This window comes from Syzygium oleosum, unplaced genomic scaffold (genome assembly GCF_021117445.2).
Source record: "Syzygium oleosum isolate NSW1041296 unplaced genomic scaffold, Sole_v2.1 Sole_v2.08, whole genome shotgun sequence".
Taxonomy (NCBI): Eukaryota; Viridiplantae; Streptophyta; class Magnoliopsida; order Myrtales; family Myrtaceae; genus Syzygium; species Syzygium oleosum.
Genome location: NW_026607492.1, coordinates 9,411,488 through 9,437,230, shown reverse-complemented (window position 1 = coordinate 9,437,230; position 25,743 = coordinate 9,411,488). Strand labels below are relative to the sequence as shown.

Genomic DNA, 25,743 nt, shown 5'->3' with positions numbered 1-25,743 from the left:
CTCGCCGTTGCTAGGCGAGGCCGACCTCGCCAGGATCCTGGCGAGAACTCGGCCACGCCGGCCGCTGGCGAGGCTCGGCCCCGCCGGCTATTGGCGAGGTCGGCCTCTCCCAACGGCGGCGGGGCCGAGCCTCGCGGCCCCCGCCGGCTATTGGCGAGGTCGGCCTCTCCCAACGGCGGCGGGGCCGAGCCTCGCCGGCCCCCGCCGGCCTCTGGCCGGTCGCCGGACCGGCGACTGGCCAGAAGGTGAAACAAAAAAAAAAGGAAAGGAAAAAAGAAAAGAAAAAAAAAATAAAAAAAATTCGAAAAAATAAAAAATAATATTAAAAAATTGGACTAAAAGTTAACTGGGTAGATTTGGGACAAAAGTAAAAGTTTGGGGTTTTTTATGAGACAAAAAAAAGTTTGGGATATAATTGGGACAAAGGCTAAAGTTTGGGGTTTTTTAGGGAATTGGGCCGAATAAGTACCATCGAAAGGTTGGTTTTAGTCTTATTGCTATAAACTAAGGGGAAAATTTCATTTTGATACCCAAAGTGGGGGTCTTTTCTCAATTTGATACCCAAAGTGAACATAGTCTCAAATTGGTACCCAAAGTGCCCATTTAGTCTCAATTTGGTACCTGGGTTCGCCGGCCGGTCAAATGCTCATCGGACGGCAAGAAATTTACTGTTCCGGCTACCGGAGCAGTATTTTTTTTACTTTTTAATTTTTTTCTTTTTTCCTTTTTCTGTTTTTTTTCTTTTCCTTTTCCTTTTCCTTTTCCTTTTCGTTTTTTTTCCCTCTCTTCCCTCTGCCGGCCACCGTGGCCGGCAGAGGTCGCCGGCGTTGGGCGAGGGCCGACCCTCGCCGGATCTAGCGAGGGTTGCCCTCGCCGGCGTCGGGCGAGGGTCGCCCTCGCCTGCGTTGGGCGAGGGCCGACCCTTGCCGGACCTTCTTCCTCCGTTCCAAACCCTCGGAAGGAAACCGCTGTGTAGAAGGAGAAGTCATCGTTCCGGTGCGGACATGGACTCGTACTTCGTCGACCGCAAGGCCGTCTAGGTCGAGGATGTCTTCCTCGACTTCCTCAAGAGGTAACCCCTTCCCCTTCCCCATCTCCCTTCTGATGGAAACGGTCTCTGCTTGTGTCTGTCGATTCACGATGAGGGAACAACATTGTGCAGCTTTACGCTGGATTCGAACTCGAGAGGACCTCCTTACTACTCGGCGGAGATCGATGCGATGAAGGCCAGCGAGTCCAGCACCATCTTCATCGACTTCTCCCTCGCCCTCGCCCGACGTCGGCGAGGGCGACCCTCGCCAAATCTGGCGAGGGCAACCCTCGCCCTTGCCGGATCTGGCGAGGGTCGGCCCTCGCCCTCCCAGGCAAGGGCGGCCCTCGCCCGACGCAGGCGAGGGCGACCCTCGCCAGCCCAGGCGAGGACCGCCCTCGCCCAACACAGGCGAGGGCGACCCTCGCAAGATCCGGCGAGGGCAACCCTCGTCCTCGCCGGATCTGGCAAGGGTTGGCCCTCGCTTGGGCGGGCAAGGGCCGCCCTCGCCCAACACCGGCGACCTCCGCCGGCCACGACGATGGGCGGCGGAGGGAAGAGAGGAAAAAAAAAAAGAAAAGGGAAAGGAAAAGGAAAAGAAAAAAAAACAGAAAAAGGAAAAAAGAAAGAAAAAAATTAAAAAGTAAAAAAAATAATACTATTCCGGTAGCCGGAACAGTAAATTTCTTGCCGGCCGGTGAGCATTTGACCGTCCGGCGAACTCAGACACCAAATTGAGACTGAATGGGCACTTTGGGTACCAAATTGAGACTGAATGGGCACTTTAGATATCAATTTGAGAAAATGCCTCCACTTTGGGTACCAAAATGAAATTTTCCCTAAACTAAGTTAGGGTTTCCGATTGTTAGCAAAAAGAAAAGAGTATGGGAGTCACTATGAGAGAGTTTGTAAGGGCTAAACACTCTCGTGATACTTCCGAGTGTAACTAAGAGTCGGAAAATACCAAAGAAATGTCAAGGGATTGTAATCCCTACTATATCACTTGTTTACAACGAACTTTTTTATCATTGTCCTTATGAACTGTCACATCGATCACTTATCCGATTTTTTTCCTTGTTTACCTCGTAACCATTCCAATATAATTGTAATCCCTACTATATTACTTGTCTACAACAAACTTTTCTATTGCTCTCCTTATGAACTGTCACATCGATCACTTATTCGAATTTTTTCCCTGTTTACCTCGTAACCATTCAAATATATCTTAACTCATGATTCGACCTATCAAAATGGGTCATAAACCTATATTTTAATTCATATATCAACAAATGAGTTATAATGGGTTAGTTATATTCAGTAAATGAGCCATAAATGTGTAAAAACATTATATGGATGTTAAATGGGCCGTAAATGGGTTTATAATTTATTTAAACTCAACTTATCTCTTTCGCCTCCACTCAAACTCGCGCTCGCTCACTTTGCACTCTCATCTTAGTTTGGGTATGAATTTTTCTAGATTGAGTTAAATATGGAAGTGTTTTAACAATACGTGTCTAGTCATGTATGGATTATTAGATTTAAAACGAGTTAAATTGATCTATTTGGATCGGACTATTTTCGACCTGACTCAAACCCGACTCGACCCGCACATTTGATAGGTCTATCCACGATTGAAGACATGCCTGACTTAAAGTATAATACTAAAATTCAAGGCACAAAATGATTGGTTTTGGATACATACCAAAAAAAAAGAAAGAAAGAAAAGAAAAGAACTCACGTAGAATATCAATTTTGCATTGTATATGAAAAGGAGGGAGGAGCGGCCAGATCACAAGAGATGTATTGGGAGTTAATGGATAGAGAGGGGAAGGCATCAATTAATGTCAATCCCATGATAGCGACATCTGACCTTCTCCCATTCAATACCAATCTTTACTTACTTGCAACCCCCACCTAAATTGTTTATAAAAAAAGCAGCATTTATCGACCCGTTTCCCATCGGACCCATGTATTACACCGCCAAAAACAAGGCACGATGTCCGATATCAATTAACCCCTGTTGACTACAAATTTAACAGGAAATCTGTTGGGTCCACTAAGGACCTTGGAGAACGACATGTGTTCATATTTTTCATGATCGATAAGATAAAATTTTCGTTCAATTGTGTGTCTTCTAAACATCTATTTTCCTACCTTTGACTTTGATCTTGACGCATGAACCGCATGTTACCCAAAATAAGACTGGTTTCACATAATACGCTGATGGGGTTTATCTTTTCGACGTCGACAATCATATAGTAAAATACCATTAATGTATAGCTTGACTATAAATTTAACAAGAGATTTGTTTGGGCCCATTAAAGGCTTAGAGAACGACACGTATCCATATTTTTCATGGTTAATAAGATAAATATTTTTTTAGATTTTTTCCCTCCGAAAAATCCCTGATGAATAAGAAAATAAACCCTAAGAACCACCCAATGCGTACCGTCCTTTTGATTCTTCTCCAATTGCTCATCGAGTGTCTTCTAAACATCTCTTTTCCTGCCTTTGACTTTGATCTTGATGCACGAACCGCATATTACCCAAAATAAGACTGGTTTTCACATGATACGCGGATGGGGTCTCTATCTTTTCGACATCGGCAATCGTACACTAAAATCCCATTAAGGTATAGCTTGATGGGCAAGTGAAGAAGAGGTGAAAAAACGAAGCTTCTTTCTGTTCACGGAAGCTGAAAACGACTCTTTACTTAGTTGGTGCACTTTTGAATGCCTTCGTCTTGCTCATAGGAAAGGTCCCCTAGCCACCGTACCTCGACTTCCTCAAACTATTCTCCTGGTCAGTATCTTGAAGCCATAGAAATCTTCAAAAGGGCATATTATTTAGACATGTTTAGCACGTGCAATTATGTATCAATGTAATGACATGAATTAAGACCATTTCCATGGTCAAAGCGAAGGAAACGAAATCCAATACCCACTTCTCCTTCCCTTTTTTGTCTTTTTTCAAAATTTATGTTTTGTTTCTAAGCAACAAAAAGGAATAAAACAACAGGAAAGGATGAAGGAAAAGGAGAAAAAACGATAATGGGGAAAGATATGAATACTTCGTTTGTGGCAGACACAATCAAACTACGCAAAGACATATGCACAAGGCAATAATTCGGGAGCACTGATTGAAGTTGGCCATTCTAAATACTTGGTTTGAACTTTGAATGCGGCGACATCATGTTCGAGTCGTAGAATTTACTATACTCGGAATAGCTTCCCGAGCATTTCGTGGATGGAGTCTCGTCTACTTCACGTAGATGAAGTGGTACGTTTACAGCCCCGTGCAAATTATCAGAGACGGTCGACATACGTATACTGATGTTATTACAAAAAATAAAGATGTGAATAAAGCATACATTTGCTAATGATATTCATATTGCCATAGTTTTTTCCACGATTCTATCAATATAATTCATATTTAATAGGTTTCTCCTAATTAAATAGAATTATTTAGATCGAGAGCTGTGATATTTTTTTTTTGGTAAGGAAGAGCTGTGATATTTTTTTTTTTGGTAAGTAAGAGCGGTGATATTTTAATACTACTTAAACTCTATAAAATATAATCTGACCCAAAAAAACTCTAAAAAATATTAAAAAGGAAAATGTGGGAACTTCATTATGATTTCTTTTCGGCCAACGAACATTATTACCAAAAAAATGGCAATAAAATAAAAAATAAGTAATTTTTTCGGTCAAAAAAATAAAAAAAAAATAAACAATTAATTTGACCGGGCCCTTTTTTTTTTTTTTTATTTCTTTTGCAATGAAGCCCCCCTTGAGGAGGCTTTGACTTTGAAAATTAATTAAATAATTTAACCCCTGTTTTCATTGTCAAGGTATGGTGGTCATACATCACAACTCGAGGGATATTGTCAATCTGCACCACGCGTACACGCACGTGAAATAATGAGATTATTCATCAACTATATATATATATATATATATGATATTAAATTCTCCACTTTTCAACTCTTAAAACCATTAGATTCTTGTCCATTTTCATAAATAAATCGATAGAAGTACGCATCAAGAGATTGACCGGTTATACTAAATCTCGAGTTGACTTGCTAAACCTGGGTGTGATATGAACGTATTTTAGAAAATAAGGGAGAAAAATAAATCCTTCTTTATTTAGGGGTCACCCAATGATCTCATGCATGATGCAATTCCATTTTGCCTTTTGCCTTTGGGCATTGATACAATTAATTCTCCACACAAGAGTCTCTTTGTCTAACGGGTGTATCCATGAAAATTATATATATATATAGATATATATATATATATATATATATATATATATATATATATATATATATATATATATATATATATATATATCACCCTTTTTCGAGCTTCCATGGCAATTGGCACCACGCGTATACGCATGTGAAATAATGAGAAATTATTCATCAACTATATATTAAATCCTCCACTTGTCAACTCTTAAAACCATTATATTCTTGTCCATTTTCATAAATAAATGGATAGAAGTGCGAGCGAAAGATTGACCGGTTATACCAAAACTCGAGTTGACTTGCTAAACCTTGGTGTAATATGAACGTATTTTAGAAAATAAGGGAGAAAATTAAATCCTTCTTTAATTAGGGGTCACACACTGATCTCATGCATGATGCAATTTGCCTTTTGCCTTTGGGCATTGATACAATGAATGGCTCTTTGTCTAACGGGTGAATCCATGGAAATTATATATATAGGCCTAATTCCAAAAAAAAGTACAAATTTTACCTTGAGTGACAATTTTGGCCCAAATTTTTTTTGTCTTATAAAAAATCACAAACTTTTACTTAAATTCTAAATCTAGTTTGAACAAAATTTCACATCACGGGGGCCAAATTTGGGACTCGAGTAAAAATTGGTATTTTTTATGGAGACAAAAAAAAGCTCGGGCAGAATTATCACTCAAAGTAAAGTTGGTGCTGTTTTTTTGGAATTGGCCCTATAAATATCCTCCTTTTTTGAGCTTCCATGTCAATCTCGAGAGTTTTCTCCTCAAATTTGTTGTTTGCCAAGTTATTCAATGTTTTCGACCCAAAAAAAAGAAAAAGTTCTTCAATGACATATCGAACGGTACATTGAATAGGGATTTGCTTAATTAATTACTTGATTCATTTCATTGAGACCATGACAAATAACTCGCATATTTACCTAGAAGTTACCAATTTATTTTATAGGAATTAGATCAATTTACATAGACGCTTAAAGGGTTTCATCCTTTAAAGAAAATCAGGAGGAACCAAATTACTAAGGAACAAAGTCAGAACCCTAAAAAAAGTACTCTTTTGAAATTGTTTGAAGCGGCGTTTCCGTAAATTTCATGATGTCGGTGAGGCCATCTCATTAGTACACGCCCCCGACTCATAAGAGTTCAGTGCAATCGAGCCATCAATAAATTCAATGATACTCTTGGAGGAGCAAATTGTGACGGCTTGCAATATGTGTTACTTCCATGAATTAGGTACATGCAACAATAAACTTCTTCTTATAAGGCCACCATCATCATCTTGCCACCCATCCACCCTCTCCGGCCATAATTGCTCCTAAAGGCTATCTGCATGCATCTCATTCATGATTTATCTACTTTTCTTCTCCTAATTCAACTTAGACACGACACTTCACCAAATCCAAAAGAAAAGGAAAGTTGACATGAATCTAAGTGAATGATCCGGTTTCAACATCTACTTGATTAAAGGTCTTATATTTTATCCCTTAATCTCGCTGCTAGTTGGGGTGGTAACCGTTCAAATATCAGATGGTACCTTAGTATTGGTCCATACCATAAGATTTTACAATTTGAAGCATACTATGCCAAATTTGATTTCACTTTTAGAGTACCAGTTTCGGGACTAGATTTACCCACTCCTACATGTAACCACACCCTGTTCGTTGAAGGCAATGTGTAATCGCCAGAGTCAAATGGCTCGAACAAAGCATCACTCTTGGTTGAGAGTATGAGTGATCGGAATCACACGCGTCTAGCAGAGGAGTGTGTCTTTGGAATATATATATATATATATATATATATATATATATATATATAATCGTTTACAAAAAATGATCTGATGATCGTCATGCGCATTTCAAATGATAGCTTTGGAAACGAAATCGATCAAATGCATATGTTATTCATCAGAAACAGCAAATGTGGTCAATCGAACTTCACACAAAACTATTCGAGTACTATAATATGAAAATCCTTTCACTACTTTTTCCGTTAGGATCCCTTTTCCCTCATTCAATGACATTTTCCATGTTTCCCTCAACTTGTAACTTACCAAAACAATGCTTTTTTGACTAACAACAAGAGTTCGAGCACTCGTGCCCCAAGTTGTCTGGATCTCCAATGCAAATACGTGAACTTACGTTGACATTATCATGGCACTTTTTGCCACACAAAACCTGCCGGTTTGACTTTGGATTACAATGATGGTGACACTGACAAATGTGATAATGAGCTCTGTCGTCCATCATGTTCAGCCTCTGGCGCCAAAAATCCCCTCGGGCCAACTTCCTATCTTCTTCCCGGAATCACGTCGATTGCTGTCATTCGAACCAAAAGGCTTTTTCCATTTGAGCGACTAGATTATTCCCCTAATTTACTCTTTGATAATCTATTTCTTGGTACATCGAATTAAGCAAACTCGCCGATTGGGCGTGTCTGTTACACTGGTGAGCTCTCGACCCCCTGATGACATGCCATCGAGTCTATGAACAGGTAAAGGGCAATTATCGTTACACGATCGGAAGGATGTACTAGATTATATATGCCGAACTCGCCTTCTCCTTAAGTATAGTAACATCTTGAACTTCATCCTCCACATATGTAAGTGCAGCCAATAAGGATTCTTATGAAAAGTCCACTATTGTAGGTCTTGAAAGGCCACTAGCTGAAATCAATGGATTAATTTACTTCCCCACCATGACTTTTGGTCCCTTTTCAGTTTTAAATTATTTCTTCTGTCTATTGTTCCCCCGTGTTATCTTTTGTGAGGCAAAAAACAAACAAGAAAAGAAAGCTACCAACATTTGGCATGTCTTAAAAGGAATCCTTGAAGCAGAAGTCAAATGATCCCATAATTATAGGGCCGAAATTCACTAAGAAAAGAAAAGAAAAATTGCTTCATTAAAAACAAGACATCTCTGTCGAATTGATTTTCAACCTTCTTTTAAATCGTGGGGACTGACCATATGGTCCATCGTGCGAATGGGGAAACTAAAACCCTAGAAACATGGGCCATTCGTGATGGTCTTTAATGAGCCATTGGATCATTAACAAGTTTGGAGTTTTTAAGGTGCTTTGTTTCTCCATCACACCCCACCATTCTATGAAATTACGTGACTATGGTCCATTTTAATCCAACATGTAGGCAATTGGAAGATATCGAGAATGAATTTTCCGTCAATGAAACAAAGATGGTAATTAGATTTGTGATATCACGTTAGTCGCTAGTACGATTTCCTATTAAACATCCAAAATCAGGAACACTAACATAAATGCTAAGTAAGCCTACATTACATGCAATAGTACCTAAAATTACTATTGGAAAAATATATAAGATCGTTGGGCCATGCGGGTTCTCCATAATAATTATGACCCAACCCTTTAGCCAATTTAGTTCTTAATACGCAAAGGTATTCTATTTTAGCTTGCCCACAATGACAATCATTCATATTGCCCTATGGCCGATATAGAAAGCATAAGCAGAATTATTTTGTTTCAACTACATAATTTTCTTTTGTCGAATTGCTTGTTGGGGGTGTGGGCTTGTATTTTTTTGGTAATTTGAGCTTGGACCCATAAATAACTACTAAGTATATATAATCTATTTCTCATGTAATTGATGGTTGTAATAGAGAGGTGGAATGTGCTAATTATAATGCAATCATTTGCTAGATGTAGCCTTAGTTTAAGGGTGAACCAGGATAAATCTTGTGTTTCGATTTTCTTTCTCGCTTTTATTTTTTATTTTGTTGTGTTTGTGCGCCTAATCCTAACATTTCTTAGCTGAATTTTCCGTTTTGGATCATAGCTAATTACATAATATCCATGTTGATTTTGGTCTTTTTTATGCAATTCCAGAGTACTAATGGATTCCAAAAATCAATGGGGCTAAGAAGACCCATTTTGTAGCAACTCATCCTCAATGGGCTCAATACTCTAGACCAAGTAGCAAACTGTAACTTTTAGTATGTTATGAAGCCCAAAACTAAAAGTCCGTACGAAATGCACTTGTAGAAAGATAGGCCTTATGCAGATAAGGAAGAACCATGAGACTAAACTAAAATAACTGGGGATGCTTGTGCTCGTAACTAAGAAATCTCGAAGCCGCAATTGATTTTCTAACCTCATTGATGGGGGGAAAAACAATGAACATTGGGAAGGAAATAGATCTTCATTTGTCGAATGGGCAGGGAATGAAGGTTGGCGAGATCGAACTCTTTGAAGAGGTGATTTGCAAGAAAGTTGATGGCCGCTTTCGGATTTTAGTGACTTTCCGAGGAGACAAGAACTCTTAATTTGGACATGAGGATCTTGTACTCTTTTGAGCTTGCTTTTACTGTTATGCTCTCAGGTGATCAGCTGGTGGTGGTTCGAGCAGTGACATTCAGCCGAAGCACCCGATGTATATCAAGCGATGTCAATCTTGGGAATCAACACGATCAATGCTTGCTGAGAACATTAACCAATAGAGCCGCAACCAATCGCAAAAGTGTACATTGAAAATTACTGAAGATACTTATCAAATATAATGTAAATATCAGCATTCAAACGTATCATATGGTGTCAAATCTTATAAGAACATTGAAAAGTTTATTTGCCCAAGTAACTGGACATGCTTGATTATGTCAATAATCAAGCAATGTCTAATGAGTGGGTCTCTTGCACAATTTGGCTGAGTGACGATATGACCCTTCTGGTGTAGGTCTCCCCAGATATCTCAAATGCTAGTAGAGCTTCTCTTCTGTATGGTTGAGATGGCTAATATCGACCCAGGACTTTATGACCCAGTCGTCCTCACCAAACAAGTGAAAAACGCTGACGGAAGCATTTTGGATCTTCGCTCCTGGACGACCTTCATTAGGGTGAGCCTGTCGGTAGAGACATGCGAGAAAGCTACCATGAGTGACCACTACTACTCGCTCCCCTGCAAGATGAAGGGAGGGTTTATTTTAGATTGCCGATGTTTTCAAGCTAATTAAAACTGTATATTCCTCCTCAAGGTATTAGAAGTGAAGTGTGGGTTTATAGTCACTTCTCTACTCTACAGATTTATAATGCTTTGGAGCAGCAATTTTGGCCCCAATCCATCCAAGATGTTCTCTCTCTCTCTCTCTCTCTCTCTCTCTCTCTCTCTCTCTCCACACACACATGCATTCATGCATACATGCTTAACCTTCAAAGTTTAGTATACACGCATCATCTATATATATATATATATATTGCAGTAGTATAGACGCAGCCATACAAGTAGGCCTCTTTAGGCAATTATAGACGCATCGATATTTACCCTTTGTGTGCTTAAATTTGGTGGCTAAGTCTATGTTTCGGAAAATAAGCAACATAGACACATTAATCTTATGTATCCATGACTTCATAAGATATTATCAGGCTACACCATGCAGGGACAAATTTAGAAATCAGAGGCTAGGAGAGCCAACATTAGTGTAGATTTTACTAGGACGACCGCCAGCTGTTCAAAAAAATAAGTTGTTTAACTACGATACGGTGTAATCATTGAATATTCTTAACAATTAGCAAAGTTACCACAAGTCTATCCCAGGTAAAGCATAATCTTAATAAAGTTTTTGCAAAGTCATTGATGTCGTGCAATTCTCTAGTTAAATTTCATTTACGGGTAAGCTCAAAGTGGTTTGTAAATGAGTTTTAAGCTCTACTACCCTGCAAGGTACCCGGCTCTAATCTTATTGTGCAGATCGAAATTCTCAAATGGCATCGTCATGGATTAATGACGATATTTCATGATAGCATTGCTTTACCTTTGTGCTTCAAGCCAATGTTCCGCAAGCAAGTCGTGCACCGCTGGTAAAGCTGATACTTGTTTTCACCACCACCCTGCACATAGAACCAGTGAGCACGAAACCCTGATGAGACAGTCCTCTTTTGACGAACCAAATTGAAGTTCATGTTCTCCGAGAATCTAATATCCTTTTCTATCGCACGAATACGTTCTTTAGAAATAGGGTTAAGGTGAGTTTGACTCCCTCAATGAGCTCAAAAGAGGGGGACTAAAATGCCTTTTGTCCAGCATAGTGAAAGGACCATGAAAGGATGAGACCCTAGCTAACAATTTGAAAGTCACAAATTGATACTTAAATTTTATCTATGCATGTCACTTGCCAGTGTCATTTAGAGACTAAAGAATAATCAGTTCAACAAGTGTCATTTAGAGACTAAAGAATAATCAGTTCAACTCGCTTCTGCATTGGCATGATAGCATATTCTGGAACTTTTATTTGGAAAAAAGTCGCATGAGAAGATGGTTACATGTTAAAGTATAGGGAGGTAAATGAGAATCCTATGAGCAATTAGCCATTTAATTTTTGATCGAGCTCATACCGGGATTTCTTGATCCCTCCTGTGGGATCGATAGGCCTCGTAAGCCTGGGGATAGACGTTAGCTGCGTCACTTCTCTTAAGGCATTGAAGAATTCCTGCATTTCGATCCCGTAGAGCTGGATCTTTGGTTACCTGATGTTAGTTCAAGAAAAGATTCAGTAACTTTCATAGAAGCGTACAGCCACTTCTATCTTAACAAAGGATTAAAGATCTCTTTTGAAAGCATTCTGATTTGCATCACTTTGTTAAGTAGTGTGTCGCCTATTCCTAGGTGGTAACAGTTGGATCTCTTTCTCAATGATTTTGATGATGACAAAACTGCATGCTTGGTTAATCGCATGTTTATTTGAGTGGATGCAAGCAGATATACGTATGGCTAAAGTGCTCTAGATGCTGGTTACAGTGCTGGAATGCATTTACATCACAACCGAAGGATGCAGAGACAAGACCCAGTTTATGAAATTGTTTGAAGCTGCATAAACTGTGGCTCAGTATCTTATTTATTAGTTTAAACTGTTGTATATCATTGATGGATATTAATCTATGTGGTGGCTAATTGTTACTACACATAATTCTAGATAAAAACATATTCTGATACATTCATACCTCCACCCCACCACAAGCAATTGCAATGAGTTCTGCTGTCTCGGTAGCTCGTTTTAGGTCAGACGAGTAAATTGCAGAGATTTCACCTTCTTTGGACAGTCTATCGGCTACCTTTTAGTTTCAAGAAATATAAAAGTAAGAAGCAAGCGAGACCCATTAGATCATTCCAACTCCAAAGGAATACAGAGCATGAGATAAGTTTACTTACTGCATGTGCTTGCAACCTCCCCACCTCATTTAATTCCACATCCAGATGGCCCTACTCAAACGGGAAAATTATAATATACTCTCGACCTACGGTAGCCCACGCCATCATGTGAGATTCACGTGATCTAATGGCCCATATGGAGTGAGCTCACGACCATATAAGCCGGGAGTACCCAAAAAAAGCTCGCTCATAAGAGAGCTCTCGCCCAAGATCCATGGATTAAGCGCAATCTCAATAGTTGAATCTTGTGGATCCATGTGTGACCCACAAGATCATCGATTTTGATTACCTCCATCTATGAAATAACGAGCCCAAACAAGTATTTTCCCTGTTCAACTTAATTATAATTTTAGAGTACGGCGGAAAGCAGAAACATGTGCATAAATAAGATCAAAAACCGAAAAGGGCAAGGTGGGAGATGACACGTTAATGGACTCAACTCGAATTGTCAAAGTGAAAATAATATGACAGCAAACTGAACTAATTTGAACCCAACTCAGTCTTAGATCAGTCAACACCCGCATTAGTTCCTTCGGCCCTTTACCGTTAGTTAGTAGCAAACGTGGGGAAAAAAAGGGGGGACTATTGGACTCTGATGGGTTGAACTTCTAATAGGCCGTCTTGCGCACGGTAGAATTCCGTGCGAAGCTCTAGCACATGGAGGTTCTTTCATCCCCTCTTGACGAATTGAAGGCACCAAAAAAGGAAAAAGATAATACGCAAAACTATTGTCCATGACGATCGAGTCTGTCTTCGGTTTGTACCCGAATGATTTTCTCCACATTGCACTCTGTTTGTCCGTGTCGCACGACGACGATCTCAGCACGGTCTACGCTGTTGGGAACCGATTGACCGTCTCTGTCATGATTCAATTCAACAGCATCCCTGACAGAATCGCAAGTTGAAATGAGAGAAAGAGAGAGAGAGGGGACCGGTCGTACCTAGAGTCTGAACAAGACGTGGCTGGCTCGGCCGATTTGACTGTGTGCATGGTGTCCTCCATTGCTGTTGAACTCAAGTTTCGGGAGAGAGAGAGAGAGAGAGAGAGAAAAACTTCTTGACAGTGTGGATGAGGAGTTGAACAAAGCCGCGTGGGCTTGTTCTTGACGCTTTGGTCGTCTTCCCAGAGAAAAACGCTAAAAAACGACGAATTGATATGTCATAGAAAAGTTATAAATGACCGATGATGGACAAAAAGCACAAGTCATATTTTTCTTAATGATGTGAAGGTCTTCGTCTTCCCCGATCACATCAGGCATAGGCTCTTTGAACTTTTTTCCATCGTCCCATATGGTCCTTGATCTAAACCGTTCGACTTTGCCTCGACGTGATCCTTGCATTAAGAAATCTAATGGTGAAGATGATGATGTTGTTAACTTGGACAAGCTGTTGTCACCTCTTTCTTTCTCTTTGGTCCACATCACACTCCTCTCTCTCTCAAATAGAACCAAAGCTCCCTGCTACTGTCGCTATCCATTGGCGCCATAGTTGAACACCACGAAACGTTTCGACGAAATGATCTCAGTAACGCGCGACTAGGGTAAGGGTGGTCATGGATTGGGGCAGCGGCTAAGGAAGAATGATGGAGAAGTAGAAATGGCTAAAAAAGAAAAAAGAATGAGAAAGTTTTTGCCGACTTGGGTAGAATGACACCACGTATCGGCCATGTTGCTTTCTATCCAGTCACTGCTTACTAGCAATCCGCGTCGAGATGGTTCATGTGATAAGGGGTTAGAGTTAATGGAAGGCCCCATCCAACCCATTATAAAAAGTTTGAGAACTAAATTAAAAGTAAAATTAATGAACAACAACAAAAAATAGTTTGAGAACCTCTTGAATCAGTACTCCTAATTCAGAAAGTAGGGGTGTCACCAAACCGAAATCCAAACCAACCCGAAAATTTCGAGCCCTTTTGGTTTGGGTTTTATTCAGTTCCGATTATGGGAAAAAAAGCTTTTTCTTTGGCTAGTTCGGTTCGATTCGTCCAAATTGAACCCGAAACAAATTTAATTTTTTTTATTATGAGATTGAGAAGTAGAACTGAACGGAACCAAGTTTCGTTTATTACGAGATAGAGAGAAGGTATGACCTGTAGCAACCATGCCCGAAGCATCATTTAGAGGAGGAAGCAAGATAGCGACAAGGATTTCGCTATCTTGAACTCAAGAACAGAAGCCTCCATGGCCCATCGAGCATTTAGATCTGAAGGCGTCTCCACCAGATCTGAAGGCCCGACACATCCATGGCCCATCAAGTCTCCAGATCTAGAGGTGTCTCGACCAGATCGAAGGAGATGACTCTATTAACAACGACACGCTTAGGTCCTATGCATTGGGCGCCCGAGGGGTGGTGCTGTGTGGCGTTGAGTTTTCGTGTGCTGTAAGTGGCTGATAGAGAGGGGGCTCCGTAGGCGGCGGCATGAGTGCCGTGGCGGAGCTCAATGGTGAGACAATTGCTGGAGGTGACGGGGCGAGATCTATTGGCGGTGGCGGGTCGTCGGGTGGAGGAGTTTTGTGATTTGCTGTTTGGTGTTTTTTGAAAAACAGAAAATCAAATATAACGGTTTTGTCAATCGGAAAGGATAAAGGCAAAATCTATTTCTTTTTTCCAATATCTTGTGGGCCATAGAGGACAAAGGTCCGCCACAAAAAAAAAAAAAAACAAAACCCAAACCGAACCGGGTTTTCGGTTTGGGTCGAAGCAAATGCACATTCCTAATGATTCGGTTTAGCTCGGGTTTCAGAAAACCCGAATCGTTGACAACCCAAGTAGAAAACACATTTTCTCTCGCCTAATGAGTATGTCGTATCCTGTAATGACAAAAAAAATAGCTTCAATAACAGCCATCTAAGATCAAATGATAGCTGGCTCTACTCTCACTAGGACATTTCGATGATGTATTGAATGGGATTTTCCAAATTAATTAGTCGATTCATTTCATTGAAATCATGGCACATCTCCCAAATTTACCTAGTGGTTGCCGATCTATTTTCATAGAATTGAACAAATTTGCATCGAATACTACAATAAATTCGTTCGCAAGACAAGATCGGGAGGAATCAAATTACTAAGAAACGAAGTGCATACCCTACAAAGAGTACTCTCTTGAAAATGTTTGAAGGGTTGTTTTCGTAAATTTCATGACGTCGGTGAGCATCTTATTTCAAGGGTTAATACCACCAAAAACCTCAAACTGGCTTGTGACAAATTTACCTCAAACTAATTTTTTGATCACCAAAAACCTTAAACTGATACACATGTGGCAAATTTATCATCCGTTAGTTTTCATTAAATTTTACCGTCAAATTGTTAAGTTGGATGACACTCTGTTTGTTACATGTTTAGCAATTTGTGATTTTGGGTGGTATTAATCCAATTTAATGGGAGGTATATTTGTCACAGGTGTACCGATTTGAGGTTTTTAGTGGTCAAATAATTAGTTTGGGATAAATTTATCATAGCTGTACCGGTTTGAAATTTTTGGTGGTTAAAAACGTAGTTTAGGGTGGTATTAACTCAACATAGATCTTAAGTCCCTTGAGCTTGCTTTTACTGTTATGCTCCCGAGTGGTCGGCCAATGGCGGTTCTTAGCGGTATCTTTCAGCCGACGCACTTGATGTATGTCAAGTGATGCCAGTCCTGTTTATGAAAACAGTCAATGCTTGCTTGGCAAAAGTAAACACTGAAAATTACTGAAGATACTTACTAGATGTAATAGAGTTATCAGCACTTAAATGTATTACACCGAAGATATGGTGTCATATCCTATAAGAATACGGAAAATTTTACCGCCCAAGTAATTTGACACGCTTGATTCCGTCGATTGTCAAGCAATGTCTAACGAGTGGGTCTCTCGCACGCTTTGGCTAAGTGATGACATGACTCTTCCGCGGGATTGAAATGGACACAGAACTATGTTGGTTTTCTATGGAACATGGATAGTTAATTTAAATATAAATGTAGCGAAAAGATATAACCATACATGTATCTCCAAAGGCGTTGTTCGTGCGTTTCAATAAAAAATCGGAAGACCATAGGGGGTTAAACGGATTACCTCTCGTAGAGTGCCCAAAACGATTTTAGTTCGGATGTTCTATGGTTCGAGCCTCACAACCGTCGGACCTCTAGTTCAGACACACCACCAATTGCACGACAAACGAAATAAAGAACTTGCGGGTAATCACCACTACAATTGTGCTAGCAATCTCGTGGCAACAATTCTCCGCACTCTCGATATTTCAATCATGGAACCGGAAGAGAGAAAACGTAGCACACATATTGCACTTCTCACTTGCACTCTATCTGCTCACTCTTCAGCAACTGTTGCTCATCCCACTTATTTGTGCGATCAGCAACAGTTACTGATCGCATGTGCATTTAGCACACGACCATCAACCGTTGCTAGTTGTGGGTGATTCCCACGGTCAGCAATCACCCACAACCAGCAACGGTTGCTAACCGTGGGTGATTGCTGACCGTGTGCATGCACCATTAATTAATATTAATTTATTATAATTAAAACACACACGATCATCACCATTGCTGATCGTGTGCTGCATAAGGTCATCATGCACTTTTAATTAATTTAATTCTATAAAACTGAGAGTGCAAGATCATTTGGCACATTAACATGTGTCCACTTTAGGTTTGCGCATGCATCATATGCACGTACACTCATGGCTAAAAATAAAATAAAATAAAATCACATTTAATTTAATTTCAGTCCGACTCAATTTGATTGCAAATATATTTGCAATATCGTCTCTTCCGTACAACGTCATCCTAAATTGATTATGGTGTGTGACATCCCTAGATTTATCACTGAGTAGGTAATAGGAATTGCACTAATACATTAGTACTCCCAAGAAAATTAATTGTCCCGATCAACCTCTAGGTCCTACAAGCTATGATTGACATCTAGCAATATGTCATGGCTACCCAAACAGTGTGAATGCTTTAAGAACATAATGAACCTGTTAGCTTTGGTTACAGTGTAATTCAATCCCTCTGTTTTACTATATCCCGATCAAACAAAGACCATGAAATATCTGTTAAGCGACCAATTCGATCATATGCACAAACCTAATTGACATGCATTTTATATGAGACATGAACAGTTCATTCTCGGTTACAGCCCCGGCCGAGGATTTCAATGCAAGGTCAATGTTGGACATCATTATTGTACCTTGCGTATAACAAGTGGACAGATTCCATTTTGCGCACACGTGTAACTTCGTATGTGAACGAACTATGGCCATCAAGTACATAAACGGATCAACGAATCGGCAATATGCGCACCTGTGAACCATAACCATCCAACATATAAGTCAATACTATGCCTCAAGTCTAAGGATTATTTACACAAGACCAGAGCATGAACGATTAGTCATTGACCACGTTAAAAGCTTCCATGTTGCTAATTGTTCTATGCATGTCATGTTCAGTGAACTTGTCTAATACAAGCACCTGTGTTCTAACTCGGGCATCGCAATATCTAATGACTCGTGATTCGTCATTCCCTTAATTATCCAATACTTGATGGTGAAGCTAAGAACACACCAGTCTCAACAGGATCATTAATATCTACTCAATGATCCATCGATCGGAAACAATTTAAAGATTCAGTCTAACTGTGAACCTGTCGCACATATTCTTAACATCTCAAGAATAAATCCAGTCACAACTGATCTTACGGAATCATTCATATATTTAAATAATTAGACAAATGAATGAATACGTCCTTGTCATTAAATAAATAATAAAATTGAAAATACAACTTAAATCCCTAACATGTAATTATTACATGATAACTTTAGGGCATACATCTAACAACTCAAGCAAAGTATCCATATTTGCCTACCACTATTTTGGATTTCACCATATGTCTCAAAATGGTACTAGAGCTTCTCTTCGGTTTGGCTGAGATGGCTATGATCGCCCCAGGACTTTATGACCCAGTCGTCCCCATCAAACAAGTGCAAAATGCTGACTGAAGCGTTCTGTACCTTCGGTGCGGGACCTCCTTTTGGGAGAGCTCGCCGGTATATAGACCTGAGCACGGTTCCATGAGTGACCACTACTACTCGCTCCCCTGCACGGTGAAGGGAAGGTTCATTTCCGATTGCCGATGTTTCCAAGCAAACTAAACTCTATCTAGGTATAATTATCAAGGAATTAGAATGAAGTGTCTGTCGATGGTCACTTGTCTGGTCTACAAATTTATAAAGCATTGGAGCAACAATTTTTGCTCCAAGCCATCAAAGATGCTCTCTCTCTTCTCACACACACACACACACATGCATGCGTGCATGCATCCAGATATAACCTTGAGAGTTCAATGTACATGCACGTTCATATATATTAACATAGGCATCTTTAGACAATTATAGACGCACGGATATTTACCCTTTGTGTGCTTAAATTTGGTGGCTAACTTTGAAGTTTTGGCAAATGAGCAACATAGACAAATTGATCTTATGTATCCATGACTTCACAAAATATTATCAGGCCACAACCTGTGGCCTGTAGGGACAGATCTAGAAATCAAAGGTTATGAGAGCTAACATTAGTGTAAATTCTATGGGACCACTACATGTCTCTCAAAAATTTTAAGCTATTTTAATCAATGCGTGGTGTAACAGTTAAATAGTCTAACAATTAGTAAAGCTATCACAAGTTATTGTGTAGAGCGAAATTTGCAAATGGCTAGACATGGATTAATGGCAATATTTCATGATAGCGCTGGTTTACCTTTGTGCTTCAAGGCAATGTTTTGCAAGCAATTTGTGCATCGCTGGTAAACCTGATCCTTACTTTCACCACCCTGCGTGTAGAACCAATCAATGCGAACCCCTGATCATACAATTCTCCTTTGAAGAACCAAATATAAGTCCATGCTCTCCAAGAATCTAACAGCCTTTTCTAACACATGAATATGTTCTTTAGAAATGGGGTTACTGAGTTTGACTCCCTTAAATGAGCTCAAAGAGAGGGACTAAAATTCTCACTCATATGACCGGCATAGTGAAAGTAACAGAAATGGATGAAACCCTAGCTACCATCTTCTGAACAATACGAAAGTCACAAATCGATATTAAATTTTTTATGCTTGCATTTCACTTGCAAGTGTTATTTAGCCACTGAAAAATAACCAGTTCAACTCGCTTCTGCAAGACATGACAGGATATTCTGGAACTCTTTATGTAAAAGAATCACATGGGAAGATAGGTATGCACTAAAGTTTAGGGAGGCATAAGTGAGAATCAATGAGCAATTAGCCGTTTAATTTTTGGACGAGCTCATACCGGGATTTCTTGATCCCACCTTCTGGATCGAAAGGCCTCATAAATCTGTGGATAAAAGTTAACTGCCTCACTTTCATTAAGGCCTTGAAGCTTTCCGGGATTTTGTTCCCGTAGATCTGGATCTTTGATAACCTAATCTTGATTCAAGAAAAGATTCAGTAAATATCGTAGAAGTGTTCAGCCAATTCTATCTTTGCCAAGGATTAAAGTTAGCTCTTTCGAAAGCATTCTAAGGTGTGTGACTTTATTAAGTAGCGTGTCGCCTATTCCTAGGAGTAGTCGAATCTCTTTCTCGATGATTTTGATGATGACAAAATTGCATGCTTAGTTACTTACATGTTTATTTGAGTGGATGCAGGGAAATATATGCATGTCTTAAGTGCTCCACATGCAGGTTATAATACCATGATATTTACAGCACGACACCGGAGGATGCGGACAGAAAACACAGTTTTACCCTCTTATTATGGAAAGTATGGCTGTACGAATTCATTAGAAAGAAGACTTGGCACTAGGAAAGTTTTTAAACGAGTGTAGCAAGTTTCATCCAGCTCAAATCACGAAAGAATTTTTCTTATCAAGGAAACGATTGATTGATTGAAACAAGTATGGAAAGATGCTTGAAGCTGCATAAATTGTGACTCGGTATATGGTTTTATGAGTTTAAATTGTCAAACAGCATTCATGGATATCTGTCTACGCGATGGATATATCATCAAACATAATGCTAGATGAAGATATGGTGATACATTCATACCTCCACCAAACCACAAGCACCGCAATCACTTCTGCTGACTCGATAGCTCGTTTTAGGTCAGACGAGTAAATTGCAGAGATTTCACCTTCTTTGGATAGTCTATCGGCCACCTTTTAGTTTCAAGATAGAAATATAGTAAGAAGCAAGCGAGACCCATGAGATCATTCCAACTCCAAAGGGATAGAGTGCATGAGATAAGTCCACTTACTGCGCTTGTTTGCCGCCTCCCAACTTCATTTTGTTTCACATCCAGATGACCCTGCTCGAAATTGAAATGGTTAAGTCCTCCCGGAGCACGTTAACCTACTCCAGATGAGCCGTTACATCACGTGGATTATTACATCATGTGGAGTGGGCAATTGAGACACGTAAGCCAGGAATACCCAATAAAAATTGGCTAAAAAAGAGAGCTAATTGCCTGGACCGAGGTCCCTGGATTAAGTACAATCACAGTCGATGAATCTTGTGGATCCATGTGTAACCCGCAAGATTAAGGGTGGTGATTATCTCGATTCATAAGGATCGAGTCCAAACAAGTATTTGCCATGTTCAACGAAATTATAATTGTAGAATGCCATGGTAAGCAGAGAGACATAAACAAGTTCAAATCAGAACAGGGCAAGGTAGAAGATAAAGCGGGCTCAACTTGAACTCTCGAAGTGAATTAAATATATGATATCAAACTGAAGAAATAGTCCAACGCGCTCCTAGGATTAGTCAACACCCGAGTTGTTCCAATGGGTTGAACTTACAAATCGGCCGTCTTGAGCACCGTAGATTTTCGTGGGGGTAAAGTATCAAAAAAGTCCTTAACCTATTGCATTAGTACCAATTCAGTCATAAAATTTTCAGTTAGACCAATTTAATTATAAACCTTTTCACATTGAAACAAATCCAATCCATCCGGCCAATTTAGATTGGAAATCGCTAACATAGACACCGACTGTCCTACGTGGCACGGCCGCGTTAACATGGACATTTTTAATAATATTTTGAATTTTTAATAATTTTTTAAAAAAATTCCTTTTTTCTTTGTTTTTTCCTTTTCAAAATTTTCTTCGTTTTTTTTCCTTCTCTTTCTTCTTTGGCCTGCAGGCGATGCCTACTGTCCTACGTGGCATGATCGGTGTTGACGTGGCATAGCCGGTGTTGACGTAGACATTTTTAATAATTTAAAAAAAAAAATCCCTTTTTCTTTGTTTTTTCCTTTTAAAAATTTTCTTCTTTTTTTTTCCTTCTCTTTCTTCTTTGGCCTATGGCCGGTTCGGCCATCGGCCATGAGGGCTGGCGAGGGTCGCCCTTGCCCAAGCCACGAGGATCAAGCCCTCGCTAGATCTAGCCTGGCGGCCTCGAGGGTCGAGCCCAAGCCTGACTTAGTGAGGGCGGCCCTCGCCAAAGCTAGTGAGGGCGTCATGGCCCTCGCCAGAGTTGGTGAGGGTCGAGCCCTCACCGCCGGTGGCCGAATCGGCTGTAGAAGAAAGAGAAGGAAAAAAAAAGAGAGGAAAAAAAAAGGGAATTTTTTTAAAACATTGTTAAAATACTATTAAAAATGTTCATATCAACGCCAGCCGTGTCACATAGGCGGCATGTAGGATGGTTGGCATCCACGTCAGCGATTTCCAGTCTAAATTGACTGGATAGACTTAATTGGTACCAATATGAAAAGGTTTAGGATTAAATTAGTTCAATTGAAAGATTTGGAACTGAATTTGTATCAATGCAATTGGTTTGGGACTTTTTTTGATACTTTACCTGATTTTCGTGCATATTAATAGCATGGCCGGGCTAGCCCATATGAATAGCTTGTGAGTCTCCTCCAAGGCCCAGGTAATTATTAGACTGCAATTTTTGCTTTTTTCCCCCTTCATACAAATTTAAGGCTTGAAGATTTCAGTCTGTCTACTGTCCGTACCTGAATTCTATAATCAACATTCCAGTCAGTTTGCCCGTGTCGCACCACGACGATCTCAGCACAGTCTACGCTGATGGGAACCGATCGCGTTTCTCTGTCAGCATTCAATTCAACAGCATCCATAGCAGAATCTCAATTTGAAATACGAGAGAGGGATAGAGAGAGGAGATGGTACCTAGTGTCTGAACAAGACGCAGCGGGCTTGGCCGATTTGACTATGTGCATTTCGTCCTCCATTGCTGTTGAACTTCAGATTCGGGAGAGAAATAGAAACAAAACTTGTTTTCAGGAAGGTTTCTTTTTGGACTTCTTTTCTGGTGCTGGTGCGAGTTAAATAGCGTGTGGGAGAAGTTGAAGAACGACGCGGTTTGGGCTTGTTGCAAAAGGCGCTGGTCTTTGTCTTGGTCTTCTTGGTGTAGCGTGCACGAGAAGTTGCAGAACAACGCGGTGTGGTAGGCTGGTAGCCCATACAGAAGTTTAAAAATAACCAATGGTGGAGAAAGCACAAGGCATCTCTTTTTTCATGGTCGGAAGGTTCCGACGTGATCGTTCCCTCAATTGAACGCCACTTGCTGCCGTGGCCCCTGCAATTGTCAACTTGGATATGACCTGTCTCTCTTTCTCTCTCATGGTCAGGCGTCCGATAACCTCTGACATGCGACCGACATGTGGTCAACAAGTGTCGGACATTCGACACGTGGTTAGCGCTCTGGACACGCCAGCGACATGCGAGTCCAGCATCCCGACATGCATGGGTCAATTTTAAACATTTTCAATAAATTAGGAGTCAAAATGTACATCTATAAAAAATATATATACTTAAGTCATATACCTAGTCACCCCAAAATTAATATACCCAGCCAGCCCCCAAAAAATCTAATTGTGAACAATGTAGATGAATGACTTATTGTTATATTTGATGGTGGAACATGAATTGATTTTTTTTCCAAGTTTTATGGATTATTGGAATGGAATGTAGTTGCATATGCTGCAGTGGTCGCGAATCCCGTGTCTACCAAATGATCTGGATACTCCTCTATGGCTGCAATGGTGGTCATGGATGGCGGCAACAGCTGAGGAAGAAATGAACTAGAGTAAAAAAGACCTAAAAAAGAAGAAAAGAACCAGAAATTGCTGACTTAGATAGAAGTACATGAGGTGCCGAGCATGGTTAAGGTCCAGTCATAGCTTACATAGCAATCCACATCGAAAAGAGCCATGTGTTATGGAGTCACAATTAATGGAAGTGTAAATACCATGAAAACCCTAAACTAGTATATCCGTGATCAATTTACTCCAAACTAATTTTCTGATTATCAAATACTCCAAACTGGTACATTAGTGACAAATTTACCATAAACTAATTTTTTGACCACCAAAATCTCCAAACTAGTACATTTGTGATAAATTTACCCTCCGTTAGTTTCTGTCAAATTGGATTAATAAAAAAAAATCACAAATTGGTACACTGTGACAAATGGAGGGTAAAACCCAAAATTGGAATATCCGTCAACTACCACGTGTTATTTAACAAATCAATTTGACACTAAAATTTAACAGAACTAACAAGGAGTAAATTTGTCACAGGTGTATCAGTTTGGGATTTTTAGTGGTCAAAATATTAGTTTAGGGTAAATTTATCACAGACGTATCAGTTTAGGTTTTTTGTGGTATTAACCCTTAATGGAAAAGGGCATATGGAACCCATTTTAAAAAAGTTTGAAGAGTAAATTTAAAAATCTACGGGGAGTGACTGCCTTGGCCAATTTTAAGTCCTTGCATCATGTCCTCCACTGCCGTTGAACTTCAATTTGAGAGTCAAAAAAATTTCTTTCCAGGAAGGTTTCTAATTTGACCGCTTTTTCAGGGTAGAAATATTTAATTGAGGAGACAATCGGAGCCTCGAAACCTTCAGCTTTAATATCATGTGAGATTTTATGGGATCACTGCCAATCATTCTAAAAATTTAAACTGTCAGATCAATAATGTGTGATTTATTATTTAAATATTTTAACAATACGGTGTAAGTTAAAAGTGCGCAGAAGAAGTTGTGTGGGGTTGTTTCGGAGGCATTGGTCTTCGTCTCGGTCTTCCCACAGTAAACGATAAAAACTGTCCGACGGATCTTTCATAGGAAAGTCTATATGAACGACCGATGATGGAGAAAGCACAAGCCATCTTTTTCTTCATGATGTGAAGGTCTTCGTCTTCCACGTTGCCAGGCCAATCACACGAAATGATTCTGGCAAAACATTTTGGAATCTTTATGTTAAAGTAAAAGGACTTTGAACTGTTTTCCGTCGTTCGATATGTTCTCGAAAATTTTCTGTTTTTTCGTTCGATATGGTCTTCGTCTTCCCCTGTCGCTATCCATGGCCGCCATAGTTGAACACCATTCAAGTCTCTAATCTGGCATTTGTTAATCGAATCCAATATACTTAAAAAAATTTAAATACATTATTTCATTTGTGGATAGTCACAAGATGATCACAAATTTTTATTTTCGAATTAATTTGGACAGCTATAGCTCATGCTAAACTTATCGATCATTTAAGTTGTGTAAAATTATTACAAGAAATAGCCTTAAGTAACATGAAAAATGATACCAGGAAAGCTTAAAGTATATTTGATATTTTCTAGATTTGGACTTCTATTAGTTTTAAATCGGACGAGACATAACAATTAACAAATTTGAGGGGTGAATAGAAACTCTACTTGATCTTTTTTCTTAATAAAGTTTGTCATTTTTTTTTAATTTGGCCTTAATTAGAGTTATTAGAATTAGATCATATTGAAGTGATTTTTCTGTTAATTGTCCATGTGTAGATGACTTATTTTGTACTGAATTAAGTAATTAAATTTGTATCCTGTTATGTGAAAATCACGTTAGATATCATTTTAGTTGTAACAATAAGAAAAAAATTGAAGTGTAGCAAGAAATATTTTGGCCTAATTCCAAAAAAAAAGCCCCAACTTTATCTTGAATGACAATTCTGACTCGAACTCTTTTTTTGTCTCACAAGAAATCATCAATTTTAACTTAAATCCTAAATTTGACTCGAACAATTTGAAAATTTCACGTCACAGGAGCCAGATTTGAGACTCGAGTAAAAGTTTGTGCTTTTTATCGAGACAAAAAAAAAGTTCGGGCCAGAATTTTCACTCAAGGTAAAATTAGTGCTTTTTTATAATTAGCCCGAAATATTTTATTTTAGCTGCAATTAATATAAAAGATATAATCTAGTAAATGAAAAGGATTAGTGAAGATGGATGTCAAGCTTTCCATGGGGATGGCATACTTGTCCGCTTCTCTG

General features: G+C 39.5%; 1 protein-coding gene and 1 pseudogene across 2 annotated transcripts; both read right to left on the bottom strand.

Moving 5' to 3' along the window:
- Positions 1-9,765: 9,765 nt before the first annotated feature.
- On the bottom strand, positions 9,766-13,875 carry LOC130134391 (phosphoglycerate mutase-like protein 4). 2 transcript variants are annotated; one of them, XM_030611037.2, is made up of 7 exons: positions 13,397-13,875; positions 13,220-13,340; positions 12,456-12,506; positions 12,248-12,358; positions 11,642-11,773; positions 11,062-11,137; positions 9,766-10,208 (listed from the first exon to the last, which is right to left on the bottom strand). In XM_030611037.2, exons 1-7 carry the CDS (start codon positions 13,456-13,458, stop codon positions 10,009-10,011), a joined length of 753 nt encoding a protein of 250 aa, XP_030466897.1. In that variant the 5' UTR covers positions 13,459-13,875; the 3' UTR covers positions 9,766-10,008. The 2 variants fall into 2 exon arrangements, with proteins under 2 accessions (XP_030466897.1, XP_056169803.1); XM_056313828.1 differs by having other exon boundaries at positions 13,220-13,289; positions 13,397-13,873.
- A 4,276-nt stretch (positions 13,876-18,151) lies between these two features.
- LOC115685901 (phosphoglycerate mutase-like protein 4) lies at positions 18,152-22,597 on the bottom strand (annotated as a pseudogene).
- Between the last annotated feature and the right edge of the window lie 3,146 nt (positions 22,598-25,743).